The 24,418-nt window shown below is 40.4% G+C and overlaps 2 protein-coding genes across 6 annotated transcripts in view; one reads left to right on the top strand and one right to left on the bottom strand.

Annotated features, from left to right (window-relative positions):
- Window positions 1-3,002, top strand: part of ABI1 (abl interactor 1) — a 125,244-nt gene extending 122,242 nt beyond the window's left edge. For all 5 annotated transcript variants that reach the window (XM_065399232.1, XM_065399231.1, XM_065399229.1 and 2 more), the window contains one exon: window positions 1,197-3,002. In XM_065399232.1, the coding sequence (XP_065255304.1) occupies window positions 1,197-1,372 (176 nt within the window). In that variant the 3' untranslated portion in view covers window positions 1,373-3,002. The remainder of the gene's footprint in view (window positions 1-1,196) is intronic.
- Window positions 3,003-3,436: 434 nt separating this feature from the next.
- The window catches only part of PDSS1 (decaprenyl diphosphate synthase subunit 1), a 35,191-nt gene continuing 14,209 nt past the window's right edge, over window positions 3,437-24,418 (bottom strand). The window contains exons 5-11 of the mRNA XM_065399233.1: window positions 21,429-21,570; window positions 19,222-19,333; window positions 19,025-19,134; window positions 10,450-10,530; window positions 10,128-10,241; window positions 4,958-5,038; window positions 3,437-3,577 (exon numbers count right to left, since the gene is read on the bottom strand). Of these exons, the coding sequence (XP_065255305.1) occupies window positions 3,437-3,577; window positions 4,958-5,038; window positions 10,128-10,241; window positions 10,450-10,530; window positions 19,025-19,134; window positions 19,222-19,333; window positions 21,429-21,570 (781 nt within the window). The remainder of the gene's footprint in view (window positions 3,578-4,957; window positions 5,039-10,127; window positions 10,242-10,449; window positions 10,531-19,024; window positions 19,135-19,221; window positions 19,334-21,428; window positions 21,571-24,418) is intronic.

Raw genomic sequence — 24,418 nt, 5'->3', positions numbered from 1 at the left:
AACACTAGCATCAAGTTTAAGCACCTAGAAAATGAGGAACACAGTGGCCGCTTGTCAAAGCTTTGGTTTATGTGACTTGCCTAATATCACATAGGAACGCGTGGCAGAGGGAGTGATAGAAGGAATCTAATTCTCCAGAGCAGCATTCAACAATCTTAACCACCAGACCTTCCTCTCTTTGATGCAGTTCCTTTCCTCATGTGCTACATACCTTCCAACTTTTGCAACAGTTGAGGCAGGGGCCCTACAGCCAACAGCCTCTTTCACTAAACAACCCTGATTTATTACCAGAGCACAGTTCAGCCTGCACCCTGAAGGTCTTATGGAAACATATAGGATGTGGTCATGTGTTTAAAAACTATCAAAATGTAAATTGGAGGCTAATTTAAGGTTGTATAGGGAACCTCAATTCTGGAATTTCCTAATTCTTGAGTGATTGCAACCTTAATTTATTTTGGACCTAAAAATCTCCTAAATTAAAAAATTGAAAAAAATCACGCCTGTGCTGGTGAATTTAGTTCTAAGATTAATCTGCAAGGTTGGAATCTTTAGATCCACAGCACTGTTATATGCCACTTATAAGTAGGAGATGTGCCTTTTAACAGCTTCCCTTTGGATCTGATTTCTTTAGGATTTTCGCTAAAAGCTGCACTACATAAACATGGCCAGCATTAGTGACTAGCTGATTTTATCCTTGGGAAGGTTCTACTCTACAAAATTATATAAATAGCACCTTAACAGATGTGTGTATTTCAGGTGCTATCTGCTGTGACACAGTGTTGTGGCTGCCAGGCTAACAGTTTACTTTTTTTTTTTTTTTACACCTCAGTGAACTGGATTCTGTTCCTTTTCATGTATCTCTGAAACATTTTCTACATTCCGATCAATTACACCTGTGCAAGCCAAAAGTTTAATTGAGGGCCTAACTGGGCCTGTACACCTTCTTTACTGGTGGTAATGTTAAGAGGAAAATTTATCTTGACTCTCCAGATTTCATGTTGAAAGGGGGGGGGGGGAGAGTTGGGGGATGACTTTATTTGTAAACTGAGCACATTAGATACAGGAATCACTGAGACCAACACTGAAAACCCTGAGATGTCCTTACTAGTCACTTAAATGAGACCTGCACTTTAAAATGCTGTGTATTGTGTAATAGTACATGCCAAACTAATTTGTCTGACTCTTTTCATCCCCAGTTGTTGCTATATATGACTACACAAAGGACAAGGATGATGAGCTGTCCTTTATGGAAGGTGCAATCATTTATGTGATAAAGAAGAATGATGACGGGTGGTATGAAGGAGTTTGCAATAGAGTGACTGGCCTGTTCCCTGGGAATTATGTTGAATCAATCATGCACTATGCTGATTAGAATCTTTGCTTTTCAAGTTGGGTCTTGTATTCAATCATACCATGATTATTTACAAGAGGTAACTAAAGGTTAACAATTGTCTTAATACACTTTAAAAAAAAATGTGCCCATCTTTTCAGGCCATACTGTTTTAATGGTATGATTGAAGAATGTCCATCTCCATAAGCATAAATCTTTGGAGACAGTTTGTCTTACCTGATAGCAATTTGTAAAACAAGCAACTGTCTTATTACTGGTTATGCTTATTTACTTACGCGTTGTTAATTTTATGACCAGCCTAAATATTCTTGGGAAGTAGGGTATAATATTTAATGAACCATGATTCAGATTGTGCCATTACATTTTTCAGTGCAGCATGGTAACTAACATTAAGTTAGACTAACATATTAAAATCTGGGTGAAAAGTTTAATGTCAGTGCTGGTCATATTACTTTTTGTTAGACTCTTGCTCATTCTTGAACTATAATTGTTTAAAGCATGCATACAAACTTATGTATTGAAATATACTTTTTTAAAAATCCAAGATGCTTCCAATTTGTTGTAATCTTTACCTGGAGAACTCACTAAAATCTATTGCAATGAATTGCTTGAGTCTCTACGGTGTCCATGTGAATCAAAAATGGGTGGTCTTATGTATGTGTAATTTGTACCAAGTTTTTTTTAAATGAGTAAATTTGCATTACAACTTTTCCATTCATAAATATATGTGGAACCAAAGGTCTTGTGCATTACTTTGTCAGCACTTCTAATTGCTTTGCCAAGTAAGCCAATTTATGATTGTGGTATCACTAGCAATGTACTAAACTAAGGACAAGTGTTGTAGCCTTATTTTTAACATTGACATTAGTGGGCAAACAAATATACCAAACCTGAAAATTATCCACTTATCAGAACATTCTTTCAAAATTAGTGTGTAAAGGGTTCAAGTACTGCTAAAATTAAGTACTTAAAGGATTCTCAGCTGAGTGTTGAACTCACTGTAATTTAATAATTAGTTTCAGTTTGCTGCAACTGACATTACTAAATACACACTGTATGCTGGACCAGCAGGAGAAATTTGTATGTTTGAAGCTGATAATTCACCCAGTAGGCAGTCAGAGCTAGCAGTCATACAGAAAGAGGGGGACAGACATTCACATCCTGTTTATTACTGGAAAGTGACAAATGCACTTTGCCTCTCCACTCCATTATGGGAAATTGGGCAAAAAGTCAGATGGGATGTTCACTTCAGTTTATACAAAACTGTATTGCTTAGCTTATCTGAAGTAGAGTATGTAGTATGCTCTATTATTGTATGTAGTAAAGATTTGTTTTGGACTTTAAAGTGCTGTCCTAATGGGGTATTAAATGTACACTTCTATAACAAAGTGCTAAAAGACTGGTGGTTGGAAGCTTGATTGGTTGCTGCATCATTTCTTTTCTAGTGTAAAATTAGAAATATTGGAACTCCTTCACCTTCTCCCTAAAATCATTGTAACTTCCAAATGCTTTCTGCTTTAAGTGTTAATATCACCTTCTGAAAAATTAGCAACCAATAATTTACTTGTATTTTCTTTATAAATTGGAAAGTCTTCACTTAATTTGTATATAACTTGTTAAGTTTATGTACAGTCTTTTATAATAAACCATTCTCCTATATAACATTTTGGGTACTTCTGAAGTTTAACACACACAGCTGGGAAAGCAATCAAACCATGTTTTTGCAGTAAACCTTATCACTTCACACTTACAGTAATATTTAATGTTGTTTGGAACGCATTAATTTTAACTGATATTTATTCTCATTGGCATTGTACATCAATATTAAGTGTAAACAATACTTCCCCCAACATAAACGCCCTTATTAAAACACATTTAGACAGAATTAGTACAATTTAACAGATTGTTTCATAGTTGTATGGCTTCCCTCAAACATCTTCATAAACTTAAAGTATATTAATTTCAGAAAATATTTAAAAAATTTTTTTTGGTAACCAGCACTGGAAGCAAACCAAGATGTTTTGAAATGTAGTTTTATAGGCACAGTCTGGTAAGTAGCTGCCAGTATGAGTGGAAGAAGGTGTCTCACTTGTCTCGGGTGAGTACAGTTTCTGTGAGCTGAATGAGGGCATCTCGTTCAGGGGATGGTCGCAGTTTACTAATCTCTTTCATTGCTTCATGGCAGTAGTGTTGGGCGAGGTAGGTTGTTTGCTGTACACCATCACTCTTTTAATAAAAAAAAAAAAAAAAAAAAGTAATAGAGTAGCAATTATTTCCATTGCTACATGTAAAACAAACCAATGCTGTTGGAAGTGAGTTAGTGTCTTTAACCCTCTACATTGGCTCTAGTCATGGTAGATTGGATTTAAATCAGCAAGCAAGAAAGCTTGATTTTAATCTTGTTTTACATTTACACTTCAGTTATTTTCCTGAAGAAAGGTTGATTTCCTTCATATAATCTGGTATGACTTGCTAACCAGGATACAGTATTCTTAAACAATATAATGGCATAACATACCATCAGATTCTGGATTTTAAACTTTTGATTAGAAATGGGCCAATGATACATTTCTTAGGTGATTAATTATTGAACTCATGATTTGTGTCAAGTTGCATTTGAATGGAAATTGGGATTCAAATGCACAAATAGTAATTGTTTCTCATTGTTAAACTACCTTAAATGTGCAGAAAAAACCTCAAAACATTTTGCATTTAAAACTGACTTATTAAACAGGAATATCTGGTTAGTGAATTAAACTGACTACTTCTGGTCATCCATGTCCTGTGCTAATGTCCAAATTCTGCAAGTTTTAAATTTGACAAAGATGTCTCATTACACAATACTCTAAAATTAGAAACTAAGATTTTAGGGGTAGACTATTAAATTGAAAATTTTCTTTTAGCAGGGCCAGATTTAAACTAAGAAGCAATGCAAGCTTTCTTGACTGTACCTATCTGGTGGTGTGGTGTTTGTTTTTTTGTACCTCTGAAACATAGCTACTCTTCAGTACCAGCAACTGAGTTCTTAGAAACTGACCCTCTTGGATCCAGTGCATTAACTATGTTGCTACATCTATCTAATCCAGTAACCTGCCTCTGCTGTTCCTCTTAAGTGCTGTGCCAGCAAGCTATTTTTCACCCCAGGAACCAGCAAAGTTTGAATACCTTTGCAACAGTATCTTTGATTACATCTTATAGTTCAGTATTCTCAACCTTTCTAAACTCTTGTATCCCTTTCAGGAGTCTGATCTGTTTTGCATACCCAAAGTTTCACCTAATTTTAAACTACATGCTCACAAAATCAGGCAAAAATACAAAAGTGTCCCAGCACACTATTACTGAAAAATTGTTTACTTTCTCATTTTGTCTGTATGAAACTTTAGTTTGTACTGACTTTGATAGTGCTTTATGTAATAAAACAAGGCAAATGTGTGCTCCCAGGGGTATGGGTAGTCCTGGCTGAGAACCACTTCGAGTTAGATGCTAAACTTTTTAAAATACAGCCCTGCCATCTGTGGCTAATTCATGCAATGAGTTCTAGATTGCCTATAACTGCTACAACTAATTTGAGGAATTAAATAAATTTATACTTCATACTAGTCTTACCTGAAATACATATTGCCGAGCACGTTCAACATCACCTGCCAAACTGAATCTCCTCATGATCATGGCATTCATTTCTGGAAACTAAACATGAAGGAGAAAATTTAAGTATTGGCTGTTTCTTATGAAGCGTTTTCTCTGCATAGCTGCCTGTTATACTAGCTCCAGGGACCTAGTACATTTTTATCTCCCCTTTGTTTATATTAATAGACTGTCAGTCTAGTGGAGGCATCTACTCTAACCAGATCAGGTGTCTTAAGGGTCACTTTGTACAAGAAGGATAACTTACCTGCTTTGAAATAAATGCTTTAGAGCTCCTCTTATGAAAGTAGTAAGAATACAAGGCATTGGGTGGAAGCTTCTCACTTTCACACCACCTCCAGTAACTAGGTTATTCCTCATCCCCATGCACATATTACTTGCTGCATATCAGGTTTAAATTTCTATGTGTAGGTTTTAAATATAGCTGCAGTAGGGATCAATGTAGTGTAGAACTTGTCTGTCCTTTCAAAATAGTTGAGTAGAAACCAACCCTTTAGACATCTTGAGGGGGTGGGGGATGAAATCATAGTAAATTTGGATGTAGTGGAAGTTGGATGTGTTCCATTTCTTGGGGAGAGGTAAGGTAAGACACAGCAATTCAAACATAACTGAACCTGTCCCATTTGATGTGCATCTGACTTCCCACTGTGCTAAATATTTAATTAGAATTGGACCCAAATCAGATCACCACCATTCCTGAACATGGTTGACTTGAATTAAATGGGCAAAATAAGGGCTAGTTAGAATCTGGGTCCCTCTTCTACTTGTAATCATCTCTGTGGGTAGTATCTAGCTAACAGTTCAATACCAAACCACTATCCTCTAACCAACTTTGTGTCTATACTGCAATAAAACAGCTGCAGCTGGTCCAGTCAGCTGACGTAGACAGGGGCAGGGGGCTATAAAATTGCAATACAGAAATGTTGGGCTCGGGCAGGCTGATCCAGACCAGCTGTGGGTGTTTAAATGCAGTGTAGACAGTATAAATGTTCAGAAATGCATCTTAGACTCTCCCCATCACTGTTTACATCGGGGTAGGCAACCTATGGCAAGTGTGCCATAGGCAGCACACAAGCTGATTTTCAGTGGCACTCACACTGCCTGGGTCCTGGCCACCGGTCTGAGGGGCTCTGCATTTTAATTTAATTTTAAATGAAGCTTCTTAAACATTTTAAAAACCTTATTATAGACTTATAAAAAGAGACCTAAAAACATTAAAATGTATTACTGGCATGCAAAACAAATTAGAGAGAATAAATGAAGACTCAGCACACCACTTCTGAAAGGTTGCTGACCCCTGGTTTACATTCTAGGATGATAGCATAGGTATTTATCTGAATACTTAATGTAGTTAATCACCTTGGCTTTTCATATAAAATCTGAACATTTAAAATGTAGGATATTTTGTGTTCTCAGCCTCTCACTCATTAACTACACTTTTATAAGTCTTACTCTACAAGTCAGCCAGTCTAAAGTGCATTGTCTGGGTAAATCACTATCATAAATCCAAACAGCTACTAGCCCTTACTTCCTCCAGATGCTGTATTTTAGAACACATTATTTCTCAGCATCAGTATGCTGCTTTATAAAAAAAGAGCTTTTTTCCTCATCAGGCGACAGCTAGGATCAAGCAAAAATTTAACTTGCTATACATTTGTAAAGGATGATCAGCTTTCCTTATGCAGCCTTCAGTATCAATGTATGTTGAATTGAGAAATTTTGTATTGGGGACCTATTTCTCTCTGACAATGTTCCTCCCACTGCTTTCAAACAGTTTTCTTAGGCAGAACCTACAAACAAATGTTAGTGCTCACTGGGTTTTTTATGGATTCCAACTTTTACTGTATTATGGCAATTTTAATTACAATTTGCATATTATACATCTCTGCTCTTAGGTTATTTATTAGTTAGCTGCATTTAACTTGCAAAAATATAGAAAAACCAGACCTTTCACACAAAGCTATTCTTAGCCTTTAACTTTGCACATAACAGCTAATGTATAAACCTTTGAAAGGAGTGCTTATGTTAATTCTAAAATCACTTCTTAAAAATAATAGGATTGAAAATGTATGAGAACTTTAATGTTTAACTATTCTGTGCAAATTGGTAAATTCTCTTAAGGGAACCAATATCCAGCTTGCAGCTTTCATTTCAATTGTTAGAGAACCTGAAAATACAGTCAGATTATGCTGAGCAGGGGCTGATTTTACATTTATACATATAAATTTTAAAAAACTCCCACTTAAGTCAACTTTAAATGCATAAAGGTGTTGCTCATTTATTTTATATAACTTTTCTGTGACAGTGGAAAGATAGAGGCATTTCCAAAGCCATAATGTTGTATGTGTTTGTAAAAGCATCTTCAACATATGGAAATAACAGACTAACTGCTGGCCAAAATGGTAGGAGGAAGAGAAGCAGATGTATACCTTTTCCCAAAGAAAAATTAACCTTCAACAGAAAAACCCTTTACATGTTTTAGATTGAGTTTTCTTCTTCAAAGGGCTTATCTTACCCAGCCCGGCAGTTCAGACTAGAGGGGTGTGAATAGCACTGCACCAGCACAAACAAAGATTCCTAGTTCGCATTAATGTAAGCCTGTTGCAGAGTCCACACAGGAGAGTTACAGTGCTGCAGTTCGTTGCCCATTGCTAATTCCTGTCCAAACTGTGGGGCTGTGGAGACACACATCTATTTGCACTGAGGCTAACGTTTATTGCTAGTAGTACAAGTGTCTGATTGCAGTCCCAGATCCAGTTTTTAAAACTTATGTAAACAAATAATACATAAGTCTCTAGTGTGGCTCAGTACTAGTTTCTTGTAAACAGTAGGAAATTGTCAATGAAGAGGCCCTCCCCTGGGCACAAAAGGCCTTCCAAAATGTTCTGTGGAAGGACAGCTTGATGAAGCACTGACAATTGCCTTCCGTCATCAAGATATAAAGAGTGTGAAAGGGGGAACGCTAGTAAGTGGCCTGTAAACAAAACACTGGACTTGTGATCAATGACAATCCTAAAATGTTTGTCAGGTTTTTTCCAGCTTTATTTTAATACTGGAAACTCAGGTTTTGTCTACTCTAGAACAATTAATAAAATGCAAACATGGGAGTCGAACCAAAAGCTGATTAACTGAGAACAGACAGCACAATTTTAAGATGGATATATGGATAAGAGAATGGGTCTTTTACAGCTAAACCATTTGATCTCCTCCAGTTTCTTCCATTACTAAACGGTGGCCCGAACGAATAATTACAAAGCTGCTAGTGGCACTTAAACCCAGATGATTTGAGAATAGAAGCCTACTTAAATGACTAAACACAAGCAGTAGTGGGAGACTACTGATTCTTGGCATGAAAATAACAACATGCATTGACCATAACAGCTGTTAAAGTATTTAAATAATGCTCCAGCTAGACAGTAATCAAAATTCATTTTCAGCTGGGAATTTTGTTACTAACAGATGAACAAATCTGAATACCAAGAATAATGTAACCTCCTTCACCCATGAGTCCAACTAAAGTCAATAGGAACTAGCCCATTTATTTAAGATGATACAGAGAATCTATAGTTTTCAGCCTCTGTATGGCCATTTACCACAATAATCCTTACTCCTTTAGGATCCTTTACTAAACTTTTTTTTTTTTTTTTTTATTAAACAAAAACGGTGGCACTACCATTGTGTACCTCGTGACAAGCAGAACCACACAACCTTAGTGTGTAAACTTCCTCCTTTGCCAGATGTCACCTCTCCATGCCATTTCTAGCTTAGATTCTAAGCGGCTCAGGCACTGTGTCTTTAGCCACTCAGTAGAGCAGGGGTTCTCACAACAAATTTTTTGGTAGCTGCAGAGTGGGGCCACCAACTCTTGCTCTGACAAACCTGTCTGTCTCCCGCAGCTCTTCACTGAGAGCCTGCCCCAGGCTCCCCATACCCCAGCCGGGCGGGAGCAGGGGAGCTGCCCAAGGGAGTGTCCTGACACCTGAACACTGCAGCTGCCTCCAGAGCCACGTCCAGCACTGCACACACAAGCCCCACCTGGCTCCTGAGGCGCTGCCCAGAACCCCCGAGGAGGCTGAATGGTGCAGGGTACTGATCCCCATTGGCAGTGCCAGCGCAAACATCAAGGTGGCACATCTTGCTGCCCTTGGTAACAGCTAGTCAGGAGCAACAGCTGGGTGGTGCAGGGAGGGGCTGCTGCTTTGCTTCTCTTGTCCCTCCCCTCCCCCAAATCTCCACCTATTCTTTTGAGGCTGTCCTGGCTGCAAACAAATCCACTGGTGGCTGCATTTGAGAAACACTGCGTGCCATGTGCACCTACGATGTAATATACAAATGTAAATAAATAAAATACTAAGTTAATAAAACAGGTTCTGGGTTGGACTCATCAGCACTCTACAGATCAATCAACTACACAAATTGTTGTAATAGTGCAGTGCACTGTCTCTGCCTCTGCTGTGTCCTGTGTCAGTCTGCAAGTATCTTCCCTTTTCTGTGCACTTGCTGTTCATTTCTACACTGCATCCTCTTTCTGTACTTCTGCCACTCTCGCTGTTCCTTTTTTCTGTTGTATCTGCTTCTCTTCCCTTTTTCTCTAGAAAATGATCATTAAGTAAGGAGAGATCTTACAGGGTGTGAACGAGTTCTCGTGACTCCTAGGGGATTTCCCATTGAAACAAGTGGAACATGGAGGGTTTTGTTCTCAGGGGCCACTAGACATCACTCCCTTTCTATGTAGCCAGTACCATCCCTGCCTTCCTGTCTTTTCTATATGGCGGCTCTCTTGCCATATCGTCCTTCCCCTTTGTGCAAGGGTGTACCCATATTAGTCTCTTACTCTATTTTTGTTCTGGGGGATGTAAGGAAGGGGAAAAAAACAAACCACTTATCTAAGCTTGTTCTAACTTATTTCTCTTCAAGCCCTCAGTAACAGTCCACTCTCAAATGGAGGAATGCTGAACGCAGCTCCCGCTGGAGCCAGTCAATGCCAGTACATGTTTCATTAGGTACAGAGGAGAGGAGATCCCTCCTAGCTATGTCCCAAGCATATTTTAAATTGACTAGATTTCAAGTTGAGAGTGTCCCTTTAAGCCAGCAATGATTTTTATTTTTGGAGAATGTTCTTTAACCCTACCTGTTGGCAAGCAAATAAAACAGGGCCTGTGGCTAATCCAAGTTTGAGATCCGCTGATGCTGGTTTCCCCAACTGGTCAGCACATGATGTAAAATCTAGCACATCATCTATTAGCTGGAAGAAGACAAACACAAAAGCAAATTTTACCACATTAAAAAAAAAAGAACAAAAAACATGATACAACACATTTTAATTGCTGTGTCTAATTAAAAGAAAATGTATACAGAGAATTACAGCAATCCAGTTTGGTTTCCAATGTAGTTTTGAGAAGTGTGCATTTTAGACTTCCCACTAATTCCGTAAAAGCAACAGAAAACACTACCTGAAAAGCTATGCCAACATTTTTTCCATACTGGTATGCAATCTCATGAACTTTTGGATCAGGGCAGCCTAGTATGGAAACCTGAAAGGAAGAGGAAAAAAAGAAAAAGGACAGCTCTAATTATTCACCTGAAATTTGTTTGATTGTAGGTGCAACATAATAAGCACAGTAAACATCTGGGAGAGGGGAAAAAGCCACATCTAGAGCATTTTTCCCCATCCCCAATTCCCTGTTTATGCACACACACACAAATATCCAGGCCCATTAGAAAACACAAAACCCAATAGAACTGCAGTATTAAATTCTGGATAGAGATTAACTTTATTATGGTTACAAATTATACTGTAAGGAGAGGGAATGCAGCAGGATGAGAGGTGTTACACATGTAGGTTAATTGTCTAATGCAGCTCAGCAACACAGGGCCTGAATCTGTTTACATAATTGTTAGGAGGATAGGGCTCAAGTAGGTAGGTGGATCTTACAAGCCTCCCATAAACAGAGACCATGGAGTTGGAAGAGTGGTGCTCAAACTAGGACAAGTGAGAGAGGGAAGGTTATTTTCATGGGAGATGTTAACTGTCCAGAAATGAACTATCAATAGAGATGAGCTGATGAAATTCCCACTGAATTATTGGGGAGCGTTAGTGGCAAAGGGGGCTGGGATGGGAAAGGGCACATAATACTAGACCAAATCATCACTGGTTCCGAACAAGCCATAAGGAATCTTGAGGTTCAAGAACTGTTTGAACTGCAGCTATGCTATGGTAATGTGGCTCTTTGTCCATGAGTAGCAGGCAGAAAAAAATCCCCTATGTAATCCTTGGGGAAAATACATTAACATTTTACTTAAGTGCACACAAAAGGATGAATTACTCTGAAGACAAATGTCTAGAGGCATGAATTCTGTATAATTAAATGAGGGGGTGATGAGGGAAATTTGGGAGTTGATGACCATGAGAACCACAACACTGTTTAAAATAATGTTTTAGAATTTTTTATGTGCGCTTGTAGATAGATTATTTTTTTTTAAAGGTGCACAAACTTGGTTCCACTTGATACTCAGATTTATTTTAGTTTTCAACAAAACTACAGTTGTTGGGGGGAAAAAATATCCATCCTGGCTTACTATAGAAATTAAAACTAATGTTCTAAAAGAGGAGAGGAAGCAGTGAAGATTCATTTTGATTTATCAAGTAAAAATAAGAGTAAAAATGCAATAGAAGAGCAGCATGGGAATATAAAGATATAAGGAACAAAAATGTTTTTCTCTTAGGTGGGAAAGTTGTAGGATCATTTAAAAACAGTAGCAGGAGCCTTGATGGGGACTGTGAAGATGGAAAAGAAGCTGAAAAAAGTAATTTTGATAAGGTATTCACACTGAAGAATATCTTCAAATCAACATGATGCAAGCATGCACTCACATAAGTAGTGCCCTACCAAATTCACAGTCCATTTTGGTCAATTTCATGGTCATGGGATTTTAAAAATAATAAATTTCATGATTTTAGCTATTTAAATCTGAAATTTCACAGGGTTGTGATTGTAGGGGTCCTGACCCAAAAAGGAGTTGGGGGGGAGAGGGGGGGAGTGTCACGGTACTGCTACCCTTACTTCTATGCTGCTGCTGGCAACAGTGCTGCCTTCAGAGTTGGGTAGCTGGAGAGCAGCAGAGGCTGACTGGGATCTTAGCTCTGAAGGCAGAGCCGCTGCCAGCAGCAGCACAAAGTAAGGATGGCATGGTATGGTATTGCCACCCTTACTTCTGCACTGCTGCCTGCAGAGGTAGGCCCTTCGTCAGCAGCTGCTACTCTCCAGCCGCCCAGCTCTGAAGGCAGCAGCGCGGAAGTAAGGGTGGCAATACCATACCATGACATCCTCACTTCTGCACTGCTGCTGGCAGGGCACTGCCTTCAGAACTGAGCGCCCGGCCAACAGCTGCTGCTTTCCGGCTGCCCAGCTCTGAAGGCAGCTCAGAATTAAGGATGGCAATACCGCGACCCCCCTAAAATAACCCTGTGACCCCCCGCAACTCCCTTTTGGGTCAGGACTCCCCAACTTGAGAAACACTGATCTCCCCCGTGAAATCTGTATAGTATAGGGTAAAAGCACACAAGACCAGATTTCACGGGGGAGACCAGATTTCACGATCCGTGATGTTTTTTTCATGGTTGTGAATTTGGTAAGGCCCTACACATAAGAAATAAAGATGAAAGAACCTCTAACACTGTGCTTTCCAAACATAAGAATACTACAAGGACCTAAAAGAATCTGGATACTTCTCTCATCATCAGACAACATCTCACATTGCCTCAGTCTATAAAAAGAGGAAAGATGTTAGTAGCCTAGTTTTCTTGCTCAAAGTTTGCCTTTAGTCAGACAAAATTCCGGAGACCATCAAAGGATAAACTGAATTGAGATACAAGAGGGTTTTAGATGGGAATAAGCATGGGGTATCAAACTAGAACCTAATCTTTTATCCTCCTTTTCAGGCTTCTCTCTTTAGAGAGTAAACTCTTTGGGGCAAGTCCTACATCATCTTATGCCTCTGTACAATGCCTAGCAAATTTTGGTTGCTATTGTAATATAAATAAAATATAATCAGTAAGACAAGCTGAGTGTGTGTGACACTATATTTTTTGTAAAGTTTTTGAGTAGTGTCAGGCTCTTAGGGTATGTTTACATTGCAATAAAAGACCCAGATCAGCTTATTTAGATTCATAGATTAATAGATTCTAGGACTGGAAGGGACCTCGAGAGGTCATCGAGTCCAGTCCCCTGCCCGCATGGCAGGACCAAATACTGTCTAGACCATCCCTGATAGACATTTATCTAACCTACTCTTAAATATCTCCAGAGATGGAGATTCCACAACCTCCCTAGGCAATTTATTCCAGTGTTTAACCACCCTGACAGTTAGGAACTTTTTCCTAATGTCCAACCTAGACCTCCCTTGCTGCAGTTTAAGCCCATTGCTTCTTGTTCTATCCTTAGAGGCGAAGGTAAACAAGTTTTCTCCCTCCTCCTTATGACACCCTTTTAGATACCTGAAAACTGCTATCATATCCCCTCTCAGTCTTCTCTTTTCCAAACGAAACAAACCCAATTCTTTCAGCCTTCCTTCATAGGTCATGTTCTCAAGACCTTTAATCATTCTTGTTGCTCTTCTCTGGACCCTCTCCAATTTCTCCACATCTTTCTTGAAATGCGGTGCCCAGAACTGGACACAATACTCCAGCTGAGGCCTAACCAGAGCAGTGTAGAGCGGAAGAATGACTTCTCGTGTCTTGCTCACAACACTCCTGTTAATACATCCCAGAATCATGTTTGCTTTTTTTGCAACAGCATCACACTGTTGACTCATATTTAGCTTGTGGTCCACTATAACCCCTAGATCCCTTTCTGCCATACTCCTTCCTAGACAGTCTCTTCCCATTCTGTATGTGTGAAACTGATTTTTTCTTCTTAAGTGGAGCACTTTGCATTTGTCTTTGTTAAACTTCATCCTGTTTAACTCAGACCATTTCTCCAATTTGTCCAGATCATTTTGAATTATGACCCTGTCCTCCAAAGCAGTTGCAATCCCTCCCAGTTTGGTATCATCCGCAAACTTAATAAGCGTACTTTCTATGCCAATATCTAAGTCGTTAATGAAGATATTGAACAGAGCCGGTCCCAAAACAGACCCCTGCGTTAGGCTTGGACTGTGGGGCTATAAATGGCAAATGTTTCAAGCTGGAGCCTGGGCTCTGAGGTCCTGCAAGGGGAAGGGTCCCAGAGCCTGGCCTCCAACCAGAGCTCAAACATCTACACTACAATTTTATAGCCCTGCAGCCGAGCCTGTGGCTCTGAGACTCCGTGCAGTTTTGTTTTTTTTTAAATCGCAGTGTAGATGTACTCTTAGTTTGCCAATCTACATGTAAAATACAGGTATAAATGGAATGTTTAAACGGGCATTAGTAAAATTCACAGTAAATGGCAAAGAGCGGGCATGGAGACAAGTCACTAGTTGGGGAGCTTAAGGGTCATGCTGAGACTGTAGCTTTTCAATTTATTCAATGATCTAGGTCAGGACACGACTGTGGCTGCAGAGTGATAATTTACTATGGACCAACAGGAGATATGAATAATTTTAGCAGCATAAATAGAAAGATTTAGATGCACAGGAGAGGGCTATGGAATACATTTATGTAAGTGAAGTTCACAAAAGGAAAAACAATTATTTTGTCATTGTGAAATTAGAAAACTTCTTGTCTTTTTGCAAGTTACATACATTCAAGTAACAACAAAAATAAAAACCCAGGGCTTTAGGCCTACATAACCTCCTAATGAGTATCCCTCTTACCAGGACCATATCATGATTTCTATAAGAGAGAAGCACAATATGGGATGTCTACATGGGAAAGTTATACCATTAACATATAAGTTAATGTGTGAATTTAAACTGCTATAGTTATACTAGTGTAACTCTCCATGGAATAACCATAGTGGAAACGGTGTTCATGAACTAGCCCCTCAGAGCTGATGGCTATATATAATCCCTTGTTATTTACTACTCATAATTAATACTTCAAATTCCAGTTACTATGTTGAACGTTAATCTCTTCCACTGAAAGTAGATTATCAAAAGGAAATGACTTTAGTGGATTTTTTTTTAAATGAATGAGGGGATTTATCAAACATTCTGTAATAGTGTCTGATGCACCTGATACAGTAGTTCTATTAGCTCAAACCTGTTACCGGACTTTACAGTTTATTTTAATGTGTATGCAAAGCCTGAGGTGGTTCCGTATCATCAGTGACATTACATTCTTTAATATGTCAAGAGGAGCTAACACAGTTTAGGCCCCAATTCTGCACCGAGTTCTGTGCAAGTGGACCCCCATGAGACATACCCAGTGGAAATTTAAACTTAATTAAATTTGGAACCATTGGCTAGATAGAGAAGTACAGACTTCTTTCATTGTACTCCCTATGACAAATCCTTATCGCCACACGGAGCTCTGTTGAGGTCAGTGGGTCTCTTTGTGGGTGCAGGGATATGCATGCACAGATCAGCTTGTAGGATCAGAGCCTACGTCCGTAAAAACTGAAGTCCTGCTAGATGAAGCCCGAATATCTGATGCAACTTTTATACTCATTTCAATGAAGAAATATTTTTTTTAAATCCTTATTTTGAAAGTATCTTATGAAGAATGTAAATCTTTACCTGGCTTTGAAATCTAATTATAGCAGGAAAAATAGGCAAGAGAGGGAGAAGCTGCTAAGCTTATTTGGTATCTCAGATTTCTCATGACAGCTGGGAATTCCATTTGTGCTTCATTGCTGTGAATTCCTGAGCAGAAATCCTCCACTCCCATATTGTCCTTGAAAAATGCCTTTCAGTAACTCAGGCTACAGTGACTCTCAGGGCCATCTGCCACTATTTACTGTGGCACACATATACTACTTTGGCCGTAGCTTAAGCACACATCTATCATGTAGTTATTATACACTGGAGACTGACAGCTTTAGCCCCTTGATAGACTTTTTATAAAAAGTGTATTTGGTTACCTCAATGGCATTTTGGTTCTAATGTAATGCTTTGGAGATGCAGATGATAACTAGTGCAATTACAGGAAAAGACCATCCGTATCCTGTTTAGGCACTGTCCCAGGAACACACCAATCGTCCTTCCTCTAGATTAATTCTAACTAAAATCCCATTAGAATTAGTTTCTGTCATTTTTTTCAGCCAAAACAATGAGTGTCTTTTCCTTCCCTTAACAAAAGAACTGAATTGGCTCATGCTAGCAGGACTTATCCTAACTGATATTCTCAATCACCAATAATATAGCCTTAGTTTGCCCTTGAGAATGAAGTCATCTTCATCTTGGACACTTAAAAGAACCCACTTTTAAGCTACAGATAATGATTCTGATGACCATTTTTCTGGCTACAAAGAGCAGAACTTCTTCTGAACCCATCAGCTCTCCTTAAATAGCCCAAACTGTCCCAAGAAAGTGTGCTCCAGGCACTTTCTGCCACTCATGCTATCAGTACCATTCTTCCCATCCTTGCTAACCTATGAAAAAAGAAACTGAGGGAAAGACTAAAAAATGTCATTGTCATAGTGTGAAAAGCTATAGTTTTGCCCCCAAGGATAATCCCCTCTCCCTCACTTTTATTTATAAACATGATTTTGCTGCATCTGAAATGCTAGATTCCCAGTGGTGGTGAAAAACCTAATTATGCACAGTACAAGTACCGGAAGGCAACAGTAAAACAAGCTCTCTTTCCTGTCAACTGTACCTCACTTTAGATGGATGCCCCTGAATCCTTGGCTTTTGTGCAAACTCTCAGAGAGGCCAATAAGCAAACTGAAATGGTGGAATTTGTAATGAGAATCTATCTAATGGGAATGGAAGACCCTGTGAATTCTTTTCTTAGGTTGTCAAAATTGCTATCCAATAGCAACAGCTTTCAGTTACACTGAATATGTGGTGAGTCTGAAGCTTGATGTGACTGTCTTTACTTAGGCAAAATTCTCACTGAAGATTTGAGCCTTAGAGAGGAAAGCTCTATCACACATTACTATTCATATGAACCATCCATGTCCTGATCTGTTTCTATAAAGAGTTGCCTAAGAAAATACATCTGAATCCTTTTTGGGAAATAAAAGTCTCTACTTCCAAAATATAAGACCCCACTGAAGTTTAGATCCTTGGATACTATTGCATAAAGTTAGTAACTCAATTGAAAGCATGACTGTTTTGAAGGTAGGTGTAGATCTGGTATCAATGATTGGTGGTAGCCTTTTTTCAAGGACCCCAACTTTGTTGCAACATTAGGTCTAAGTGAAAAATTAAGAAAAATAATGCTTCATCTGTGTTTTGTTGCCAGTGGATATTCCCAATCTGCTTCAGAAACACAAAAGAAACTATCATGAATTTAAGAAGCTTGGGAAATAGATTACTCTTAGTTAGAAATGAAACCTTTATAAGATTTAGGTATACCCAAATGTTGTATGCAACTGCGATTGGAGTGTTTTCTATTTTCCTTAAACTGGTCAGATTTCCAGATTCCTCTGACACAGATTTTTATGGAACGTATACTGTACTGAGAGTGTTCCAATAAGGTATTACAAGATTGGAAATAATGTCCTGGTTTACATAATCCACTTTATTTAGGCAATTTTCAACTGCTCTCTATTGCAAGAATGTACCACTGATTTCAGAATAAAACACTTAACAATAACAGTGTGTTAGACTAATCCTTTTTGAACTGCCTCTTATTGCTAAGGTTAGGTTCCAGCTACACTTCCCTTTCTGACAACATTATGGCTCTCTTGGGGGAGGGGAGGGGGGAGAAAAAGAGGGGAGAAAAGCATTTTTGCCACTTTCTGCATTTTCTGAACTGGTAAACTTTTTTTTAAATAAGAACTTGTCTGTGCAAGTCAATATTCATTTGTTGTGTAATGAAAGCAGGGCCGGCTCTGGCTTTTTTGCCGCCCCAGGCAAAAAAGCCTCCCGCCGCCCCCCGCTGGGGAGGGCGCCGAGCCCGGCCTGGGCCCCGCTCTCCCCGGCCGGCCGGAGCGCCGGGAGGAGGGCGGCCCCGCTCTCCCCGGCCGGCCGGAGCGCCGGGAGGAGGGCGGCCCCGCTCTCCCCGGCCGGCCGGAGCGCCGGGAGGAGGGCGGCCCCGCTCTCCCCGGCCGGCCGGAGCGCCGGGAGGAGGGCGGAGAGCCCGGCCGCGGCCCCGCTCTCCCCGGCCGGCCGGAGCGCCGGGGGAGGGCGGCGAGCCCGGCCGCGGCCCCGCTCTCCCCAGGTGAGCGCCACCCCCCTCCAGGTGCCGCCCCAAGCACATGCTTGGAGGGCTGGTGCCTGGAGCCGGCCCTGAACGAAAGTAACAGAATTTGGTGGTAAATACAGAGAGTACGATATAGCAGGGTCTAACTGACTGTCAGTTTGCTTGGGACTCAGTCCTTGAATTTATGCTTCTGTCATTTTACAATAATGGAACTAGACATGATTGTTTTAGTCACCCCTAACCAATGCAACTAAAAACATATTCAATTCATAAGACTTAATGAGGAGCAGAAGAGAATGTATTTCCTATTTAGAGCAATGCTAAATAGGAAGAACACAAACTGTTTAATTTTTTTGCACTGTTTTCATGTAGGACTCTGAATTAGTTTACTATGCTACACAGTAACAGACAACAGATGTGAAAGGAAACTTATATTCAACAAATTATAAGATGAATAGTTCTCGGACATGGATTTTAAAAATAGGCTCAAACTTCTAACATTTTAGAAATCAGCTCAGGAATCTATAGTGGATCTTACTGTGAAGCGAGTGAGGAAAGAGTAAAAGTCTGTCTCTGCACGTAAAACAGAAAGGAAAGAATGAAAACCAATAATGGAGGCTGCACAGCTGAATTGGGATAAAAATCTCAAACAAAGATCCATTAGGACTGTGGCACAATACTAACTGAAGAGTCTAGTTTGGAGCATTTCCAAAGAAAATAGCAAGTAATTGGGAATTTAGCTGTGAAGCTTACAGTAAGGTATGTTAACTTGAGGAGAGACAGAACGTACATACTGCTTTACAACTGTTTGCGATAAGACTTGCAGTCTTCTTAAAGGTCTTCTCGAGGTAGTGAGCAAATCTCTCATTTTCATTTTCTTTGGAGCCCAACTGAAGGAATTCACCTATAAAGATGCAGGGACAAAGTCTTTATTTTTTAGGTTTATTGTTTAGACAAAGAAGTATAAAGATACAAATAGAAAAAACCTTACCACGCACCAAATCTTCTATCACCTGGCTTAATACCGATATAATAGTAGTGTTTCCAATTCTTGCTAAAGCAACAGAAGCTGCTGAAAGGATAAAATCACCAGCTAAAACAGCCTGAAAAAAAACCAAGAGAAGATTTTTTTTTTTTTTTTAAATGTCTCTTCATGTAAAAAAATACTAGGGACAATCTGATTCCCTGTATATTTTCCAGGTCTAGTCACATTACATCATTTTCCTCATAAAGTGTACATTTTTTACCAAAAATTGGAAAAAGGGAAAAATAGTTACAGTATTTAAATTTGAACCATTTTGGAGTTCCCATTTTACAGTGATCTCTTTTTTCCTATATCTGAACGTGTTTTACTGCGAGGTAAAGAAATAAGTTTTAAACATTATATACTGTATTGTATGGTAACTGTGCTACTGTTATTGTGTAATGTCAATTAGTTCTAAAGTGTCTTAAAAATCTTGGAAGTGTCATTGATCTTTGTCATCCCCCAGGATTTCATAAAGCATTTGGAAAAAAAAATTATTCAGGAAGAAGCTTAGTCATCTTACATATTTCACAAGAGAATGATAACAGCATATATTTAACATTTTAAAGCCTGAAAATTCTAATGCTAGCGTAAAAGCTCTTTTGGTTTGTTATTTCAACAGGGGAAACCAATACATGAGGTGCTTAAAAGGAGGCATATTTTCATAGCATTTCAACATGATTTTAGCTACTGTATGCAACTGCCATTAGAGTCTATAGGAATCACATAGTAAAAACATCTTCCCACTATACTTTGAAAATGTACGGTTAGAAAGTTTATCCATTTTATCCCCTGTATATAGGAATTTATAACATGATCACAGTATGTGATCAGCTCAGATTGTACCTCTTTTTCTAAACATCCCCAGCTTCTACCATAGCCACACGCTACTGCCAAGAAGACACACACTAAATACAGTAACTCCTCACTTAACGTTGTAGTTATGTTCCTGAAAAATGCAACTTTAAGTGAAACGATGTTAAATGAATCCAATTTTCCCATAAGATTTAATGTAAATGCGGGGGTTAGGTTCCAAGGAAATTTTTTTGGGAGCAGACAAAAGGCACTATCTACTGTACTGTACTGTGGTGGGGAGTATCAGAGGGGTAGCCGTGTTAGTCTGGAGCTGTAAAAAGCAACAAAGAGTCCTGTGGAACCTTATAGACTAACAGACATATTGGAGCATAAGCTTTGGTGGGTGAATACCCACTTCTTCAGACATGTGGTGGGGAGGTGCCCCTGGCTTACCCCTGGGGCTCAGAGCTGGGGGTGCAGGGTCTGGGAGGGAGTTAGGGTGTGGGAGGGCGCTCAGGTGGGGGTGCGGGAGGAGGCTCAGGGCTGGGGCAGGCAGGAGGTGCAGAGCACTTACCTGGGGCAGCTCCTGTTTGGTGCAGGTGGCTCTGCACAGCGTGGCACCGACCCATGGTGGCGATTCTGGAAGTTCCCCCTTTTCCCCCCGGCAGGCAGGGCCACACAGAATGCAGGGGTTTTAGGGGCTGCAGGGCCCTGCAGCTCTAAAGCCCCTTTAGGAATGTGGCCCTGCGAACACAAGCCGGAGGACTCAGGAGGAGCAGGGCAGCTGCGCAGCCGGAGAGAAGCGGCTCTTTCCCCTTCAAAGCGCCGCTTCTCTCCGGCCGGCTTTGAAGGGGAAAGCGCCGCTTCTCTCCGGCCGCTGGCTGCGCGGCTGCCCCTGCTCCTCCTGAGTCCTCCGGCCCGTGCTCGCAGGGTCACATTCCGAAAGGGGCTTTAGAGCTGCAGGCCAGGGCTCCAGGGCCCCTTTAGCCCAGGGCCCTGCAGCCCCTAAAGCCTCTGCGTTCCGGGTGGCCCTGCCTGCCAGGGGGAGGGAGGGGCAGCTTCCCCACTCGCTCGCTCCCTCCCTTCCAGAAAGTCCTTCCCCACTCGCTCCCTCCCTTCCAGCTGTTTGGCGGCGGGGGAAGCACTGAGGGGGAGGAGGCAGAGAAGAAGAACTTGTGCAATGCTCCCTTGTAAAGTCAGCCAAATGACGTTATAAGGGAGCACTGCACAACTTTAAACAAGTATGTTCCCTAATGGAGCAGCGACGTAACTTCAAAACAACGTTAAGCGGGAGGACATTAAGTGAGGAGTTACTGTATTAGCAACATGACAAATACAAATCTCCACTTTACCAGTACTGTATAAAATGACAGACTCACCTTTCTCTCCCCCCAGATTTGATTAACAGTCATTTTTCCTCTCCGAGAATTTGCATCATCAATGACATCATCATGAACTAGACTAGCAGTATGGATCATCTCTGCAATTATGGCCACAGAGCGTTGGCTTGCTTGCACCTCCCTAAAATTATAAAAAACCCACACCTTTAAGTGTCAATCAAGTATACTATGTGCACTGCAATATGCTCATGAAAAACCTCTATGCAAACTAAGAGAAACTATTATTTTTCAATAGCAGTGGTTCTCAAAACATTTTCATGTTCTGAACCTATCGTTGACTGCCAACCTTCTGAACTTTGTATAAACAGACAAGAGAAAAGTCGGATCATTTTAATACAATGAGTGAAATTGGTTGGTTACATCTCCCCATTTTGTAGCAGTCTGTATATAGGCTTGTTTCTGCAACTCGAAGTTAATGGGAGTTATGCCATTAACTTCAATGAGAACTGAATCAGGCTCTATATATCTCTGGATATAAGGCTTCAACATCTTGCCTCACTGCTTGCAACCCTCACTGCTCACAACCTTCACTGCTCCAATATCTGCAAGTCAGGATACAGTTTGGTTCTGTCTTCCTGTGTTTGTGCTACTGTCCTTCCCAATTTTGATGTTTCCCGCAAATTTGATTGTGACTGAATTTACACCAAAGAAAGACTTGGACAATGATACTTGAAGGAGCCACAGAATGCAGATACACCTCTACCTCGATATAACGCTGTCCTCGGGAGCCAAAAAAATCTTACTGCATTATAGGTGAAACTGCGTTATATCGAACTTGCTTTGATCCACCCGAGTGCGCAGCCCCCCCCCTCCCCCCGGAGCACTGCTTTACCACATTATATCCGAATTCATGTTATATCGGGTCACGTTATATCGAGGTAGAGGTATACTTGTGAGTTCTGCTAGTCAAAAACATCTGAAAACCTTTAGTGTTCCCTGGGCTGGGCTACATTTAGCAAGAGGCATCACTATTTTAAAATTGATATCCTTCCCTACTCTAACAGAAGCAGATTTCAAGATCATGTGAAAGTGCCCTGTAGACCATAGTTTGAAAAACCACTACTCTAAGAAAATTACATTAAATGGTCCTGGGTTTTACTGTAGTATCCTTTCTTCTGTTTATGTTATTTAAAGAACAATTCCGCCACCACCATCCTGACTCAGGGGTTCTGATAAATTTAGTAAACTTAAATGGCAGGTTCAAGAAAAATAAAAAGGCTGCAAGCATGAATATATAGCTGAGTATAGGTTTGGAACTGAAATTTAAGTAAATTTTGCTGATAATCCATGAGCCAGGATACCAGATTACTCTTCCATAGGAGTGCAGGGCCACCACAGCTAAGTAGAAAAACACCTAAGACTCAATGAACATAAGGAACAGATTTGTTCTACAATAAGTTGCATTTTTCAGTCCCTTTTTTGACCATATTTTATAAATTTCACCTTACTCTTCCCATGCAGCCCTAGCAATGTTTGTGTAATACAATGGCATACTTTACATGCAAAACATTCAAGAATCAGTTGAGGTCAAAGTTTGCAAGAAAAAAAGACTTTTGAAAAATATTATTGGCGACTTTTAGACATTAGTTTTCTTTCCCCATCCATACTTGTGGGTGAAACATACATACAGTAGAACCTCAGAGTTACGAACTAACCAGTCAACACACACCTCATCTGGAACGGGAAGTACACAATCAGGCATCAGCGGAGACAAAACAAAAACAAAAAAACCCGCAAATACAGTACTATGTTAAAGGTTAACTACTAAAAAAAAAAAAGCAGCATTTTTCTTCTGCATAGTAAAGTTTCAAAGCTGAATTAAGTCAATTTTCAGTTGTAAACTTTTGAAAGAATAACCATAATGTTTTGTTCAGAGTTATGAACAATCTCCATTCCTGAGGGTGTTCATAACTCTAAGGTTCTACTGTAGGTCTAATTAAGAGCAAAATAACTGCATTAAAGGAATATTATTCACAGAATGTCCAGTTCAAGTGCAACCCTGATTTTTCCAAAGCATGGTCATGACCCCCAGGATTGTATTGTACTCTCCTATTTTAGATTCTGCAGCATTTCTCAAATGCAGCCACTGTGGCTGCATGAGGTCACCAGAGGCTCTTCTTGCGGCCACAGCCTCCTGGGCTGTGATTAGGGGAAGGGGGCAAAGTAGCGGCCCCTCCCCTCCCTGTTGCTCCTGGATGCACTGCCTTGGTGTTGGTTGCTGGAGCCACCAGCAAGGGTTGGGTCCTGCCCACCTCTGGAGATACCTAGGGCACAATGCAGGAGGACCAGGCAGCCGGTGAGTTCCCCACCTTCCCAGAGGCGGTGGGGCTCAGGCTTTGGGCTTCAGCCCTCAAGTGGCAGGCTCTGGCCGAGGTGCTTCAGACTCCATCCCCAGGCTCCAGACGCAGCGCTTCAGGTTCCAGCCCCCCCACTGCCTCCCCCGATCCACCATTCAGGGCTTAATTTGTCCCCAGGCTTGGCGGGGCTGAGTAAGACTGCTGTGAAAAGTGATACTTGTATGTTTGTTAATATCACTTTTCACAACAGACTTACTAGTTAGCAATAAATAAATTACAATGATTTGGACACATATATATGCATATTTATTTGTTTTTCCTAAAGCTAATTACATATTTTAGGAAAAAGTATGAAAGTGGCCATCAAAAAATTTGTCCTGAGAACCCCTGATCTAGAGTGAAGTAATGAGGCAACAGACTACATCATGCCCAAGGTCATCTGGTTCCAAAGAGACCGCACTTTAGAACATTGCAAAGTTGATTGGCATCCTTGTTGCTGAGGATGGTTTTAAAGGGATGCCTGAACAGCTGGACTGCAGACCCTTAAAGTATGCAGACCCTTATCTTCACTGTGCTCCACACATGGGAGGTCTGAATTGCAGACTCTCCAAAGCTGGTTGACAACTCACTAACATCTGGAGACATGACCAGCAAGCTTAGAAATCTGTATTC

This window comes from Emys orbicularis, chromosome 2, assembly GCF_028017835.1.
Source record: "Emys orbicularis isolate rEmyOrb1 chromosome 2, rEmyOrb1.hap1, whole genome shotgun sequence".
NCBI classification, from domain to species: Eukaryota; Metazoa; Chordata; order Testudines; family Emydidae; genus Emys; species Emys orbicularis.
This window is presented reverse-complemented; position numbering and strand designations above follow the sequence as displayed.